Source organism: Charadrius vociferus, unplaced genomic scaffold (assembly GCF_000708025.1).
Source record: "Charadrius vociferus isolate BGI_N301 unplaced genomic scaffold, ASM70802v2 scaffold636, whole genome shotgun sequence".
Lineage (NCBI taxonomy): Eukaryota > Metazoa > Chordata > Aves > Charadriiformes > Charadriidae > Charadrius > Charadrius vociferus.
The window spans coordinates 633,970-638,562 of NW_009649189.1; the positions used below are offsets into that span (position 1 = coordinate 633,970).

At 51.7% G+C, this 4,593-nt stretch overlaps 1 protein-coding gene across 1 annotated transcript in view; it reads right to left on the reverse strand.

Moving 5' to 3' along the window:
- Positions 1-415: 415 nt before the first annotated feature.
- The window catches only part of LOC104289840 (S-adenosyl-L-methionine-dependent tRNA 4-demethylwyosine synthase-like), a 136,990-nt gene continuing 132,812 nt past the window's right edge, over positions 416-4,593 (reverse strand). Inside the window, exon 16 of the mRNA XM_009888855.1 lies at positions 416-637. Coding sequence (XP_009887157.1) covers positions 416-637 — 222 coding nt within the window. The remainder of the gene's footprint in view (positions 638-4,593) is intronic.

The following is a 4,593-nucleotide window of genomic DNA, read 5'->3' on the forward strand; positions in this document are numbered from 1 at the left end:
TTTGAAGTCCCCACGGCGCTTGTCCTTACGGATGCGGAACGTTTCGCTGCCGAGCGGGGTGCCAGCACGTGCTGGGCTCTCCTTGCAGCCGGGCCCCGAGCTCAAAGGAACGCTCCCCCCTCCCCATCCAACTCCAAACACTCTCCACCGCCTCCCTCGTCACGCTGCCGGTTACGACAAATTGCCGGCGCACACCCTTTGTGCGTTATCTGCAGATAGAGAGCATTATAAATATTTTCATCGAAGAGGCCCTAAAAACAGGAGGGAAGGGTTAAATAAAGGCTTAACCCTCCTTCTCAATATCAAATGTCAGAAAAATTTAGGGAAATAGATTAAAAATAAAATCAGTGTTAGCCTAGAAACAGAGACCAAAGCTCAGCGGCCAGCCCAGAGTTGGGCGAGCCCCAGCCTGACCTCAGCACCCGGAGATGTCCCTCGCTTTGTTCTTCCGCTGGTATCTCACGTCCGAGGGATCGAATCCCCTTTCTCCGGAGCCAAACAGCGCCCAGCGAGGAGTTTTGGCTGTGTAATCGGCCGCTGTGAAAGTCTTGGAGCCACCACTCCTCTCGTGTTCTTGCACCAGCTCCTGGAAGCGGTCGTAGTTGATCCAGGTGCACCATTCCCCATGGACCTTGAACTGGAAGGAAGGAAGGAAGAAAAAACCCCGTTACCAAGCCAGGGAGCAGCGAGGAGCAGCATATACCACAGTCATGCTAAAACAAGCTAGGTGCATGTTGAATTGGTTCCCCAGCTGTAGCCTTTTTTAATTTTCTAGCCATGTTAAGGTCACGTAAAGCCACCCAGAAACTAACGCAAGACACCTGCTGCAATAGGAAAAAAAATTTAAATAATTCAGGTGGATAAATATCCAGAACTTACTGTTTCTAAGCTCCATTTCATCCCCAAGGTTTGGCAACACACACAGATCCAGGATGGCCATTTTTCTTACAGCTTTAGGCATTTAGTGCTGTCTACCGGCAGATCATCTCCATGAGGGTTTGAGCACAAATCCAGGCTCAGCAGAGTGGATGGAGAGCAGCCCTGAGAAGAACCTGGGGGTGCTGACTGATGAGCTCAAGGTGAGCCAGCAATGGGCGATCTCAGCCCAGAAGGCCAACCATATCCTGGGCAGCATCAGAAGTGTGGCCAGCAGGGCGAGGGAGGGGATTCTGCCCCTCTACTCCACTCTCGTGAGACCCCACCTGGAGTACTGCATCCAGCTCTGGAGCTCCCAACAGCAGAAGCTGGTGGACCTGTCGGAGCAGGTCCAGAGAAGGCCATGAAGATGCTGCGAGGGCTGGAGCCCCTCTGCTGGGAGGACAGGCTGGGAGAGTTGGGAGTGTTCAGCCTGGAGAAGAGGAGGCTCCGGGGAGACCTTAGAGCCCCTTCCAATCCCTAACGGGGCTCCAGGAGAGCTGGGGAGGGACTCTGGATCAGGGAGGGGAGCCATAGGACAGGCGGGAATGTTTTTAAACTGGAAGAGGGGAGATTTAGATGAGATATGAGGAAGAAATTTTTCGCTGTGCGGGTGGTGATCCCCTGGGGCAGGTTGCCCCGAGAAGCTGTGGCTGCCCCATCCCTGGAGGTGTTCAAGGCCAGGTTGGACGGGGCTTGGAGCAACCTGGGCTGGTGGGAGGTGTCCCTGCCCAGGGCAGGGTGGTGGAACTGGGTGATCTTCAAGGTCCCTTCTGACCTAAACCATTCTGTGATTCTATGACCGTTGGGTCATTTGCTGGACCCTTCAAAGTACTGGATCCTACCACCACTTCAGCCCCACTTTGTCAGAAGGAACGCTTCCACGCTGCACCCCAAAGCCTTCCCTGGTGTGTCTGTACTTCCCAGGTGTCACTTATACCTGAAAGACTTTGGTGTGGGGTACTGGAAGGGCCCTGGAGGAAACATATACATTTGAGAGCGATGCCCAGGTACCCCTCGATGAAGGGACCTTTCCAAGGTCAACCAAAGCCGCTATCCCTGGCATATGACACCATCTCCAGGGCAGCCACAGCCTGGCAAGGTAGTAAGGGAGCAACACGAGAGCTGTGTGCTGCGGTGATTGGGATGGATTTGGGGGATTCTTGAAAAGGGCAAGAGGGTTGTGTTTGGGAACGGGGGAAGATAAAGAGGTTTAATGACACGAATCCTCTTTCCATGTGAGAATTTTAAGAATTGCTTATTTTGACAAGCTGAAGCTGCATTTGTCTAGCAGACCTGCTCTGCTAATTTAGCAACAGCCTTGACTGAATCCTCAATTAGGACTTATCTGAGCTGAGAGCTTATTATGCACTTCATCCAAAAAAAAAAAAAAAAGAAAAAAAAAAAAGAGGGAAAACAGATTGACTCCTCGGTTGTTTTTTTTTTTTTTTTTTTTTTTTTTTCAGAAACCTGATGGCTATGCATTTAAAACGGCACTTGACTTTCTGCCCAAGAGCTAAAAGCTTTTTTGGTCAGAAAAACTGCTGACACCTGCGAAATTTTGCAATCACACATTGCTAATGCTCATCTATTGCTGCCTGCGTAATTACAGCAAACTCTTGCAGGAGTCATCCTCTGCGTGGAGCGCAGACATGAGACTGCCGAGTCATAACAGCGGGGAACGAGTCTCTCCATAAATAAACTCGCCCAACGCTCGTGCTTCGTACGCTGAAGTGGAGGCCACCTTACACCAAGGCGACACGTCCTCTCCGGTGTGCGCGGCCTGAAGTAGAGCGATAGCAGAGGAGGCAATGTACTGCCTGCGGAGCAGCCGGTCCCAAAGAGGATCCAGGCTCAGGAGACCCAAACTTCCATCCCAACGCGTGCGGAGGTGCTAGGTAGCACATTCATACCACGCGTGAGACTCCCTGCCCCTCCAAATTTGATTTACTAACACTCATCAGCAAATTTTCACACAAATTAAGGGCACCAACACCCCCCCCCCAAACCCTACAGGATTCAGCAAAGCCTTTCATGGAGAGTTGTTTAGCACACAACGAACTGTCAAGCTTGTTCCCACGATGGGTATGGAGCACTCCTAACATGTCAAAAGGGTCCCTAGATAGACTTGAGGTTGACTAGAGAAACCCAGCACATAAAGAACAAAAAAGCTGCCGAAACTTGAACCCAACTGAATACGAAAGTTGGTAAAGCCCATTTCTTTGAAAACCAGTGGGATGCTCTAATCTCAGGAGGAAAGGGGGAGCTTCCAACGAGCCGGTAACCCCGGGGTCAAGAGTGGCTCAGCAAGAGCACCAAAGCCACAGGAGGTGCTGGTACCACCCAGCCCAGCTGAAACGAGGGTATGGACCACAGTCACCACCCTCAACCCAAAGACCAACCCAGAAATCTGCCTCTCCAGAATCTTAAAGCCAGAAATGGCATGGAAACGGAGTACTATTACCTGCAGGAGATATTGAGAACTATTTCTAGAAGAAGCCCCACTCAGACCATTGCTCTGCCAAGACAGTCAATGGCATCACAGCTGCACTCACAACTGGTTTAACTGGTAATGGGTGAGTAAAAAACCAGCGTCCTCTGAATGGGTTGGCAGAACTGGTGATGTCATCATCCACAGCAGCTTCAGCATCCGTATAACACCATCGCTGCCCAGCCGAGGGCAGAAGACATCTCTCATACAGGGATGAGAGTCTTCCGTGAGTTTCTGGGACACAATTAGATGGTTCTTCTCTTTTTAGAAGCCAACTATTCCCCCCCGGCTCTCCCCCATATCATGGCTGTATGTCACCACATCAGCTGTTCTTCCATGGAGTTAATGACCTTAGGTGATGCTAGCAGCACAAGGCAATAAAACCAAAGATCTCCCAACACGAGTCCCCAAAAGTCCCCATTGCCCAGAGTTGGGCAGCAAAGCTTTCAGAGGCCACCGGAGGAAGCACGCAGGGGAGTGAGGGAGGACGCAGTTGGCCCGCCGCCTGCCGGGTTGTGCTCCTGAGTGAGGTGGGATGCCGCGAGGTGGGTTGGCGAGTGGTGGGAAGGGACCTCTGTCCCCTCCTCCCCTCATCGCTCGCTCCCCTTAGCGTACAGCCCCACCCGGGCTTTCCTGGGGACAAACCCACTCCCTTGCTGGAGCTCCAGTTTACACAGAATCACAGAATGGTAAGGGTTGGAAGGGACCTCTGGAGATCATCTAGTCCAACCCCCCTGCCAGAGCAGGGTCACCTACAACAGGTTGCACAGGACAGCGTCCGGGCGGGTTTTGAATGTCTCCAGAGTGAGAGACTCCACAACCTCTCTGGGCAGCCTGTTCCAGTGCTCCACTACCCTCAAAGTAAAGAAGTTCCTTCTCATGTTAAGATGGAACTTCCTATGTTCAAGTTTATGCCCATTACCCCTCGTCCTATCACTGGGCGCCACTGAAAAAAGACTGCTCCCATCCCCCTGGCATCCTCCAGTTAAGTATTTGTAAGTATTAATAAGATCCCCCCTCAATCTTCTTTTCTCTAGACTAAAGAGACCCAAGTCCCTAAGCCTTTCTCCATAGGAGAGATGTTCCAATCCCCTAATCATCTTCGTTACCCTTTGCTGGACCCTCTCCAGCAGTTCCCTGTCCTTCTTGAACTGGGGAGCCCAGAACTGGATGCAGTACTCCAGATG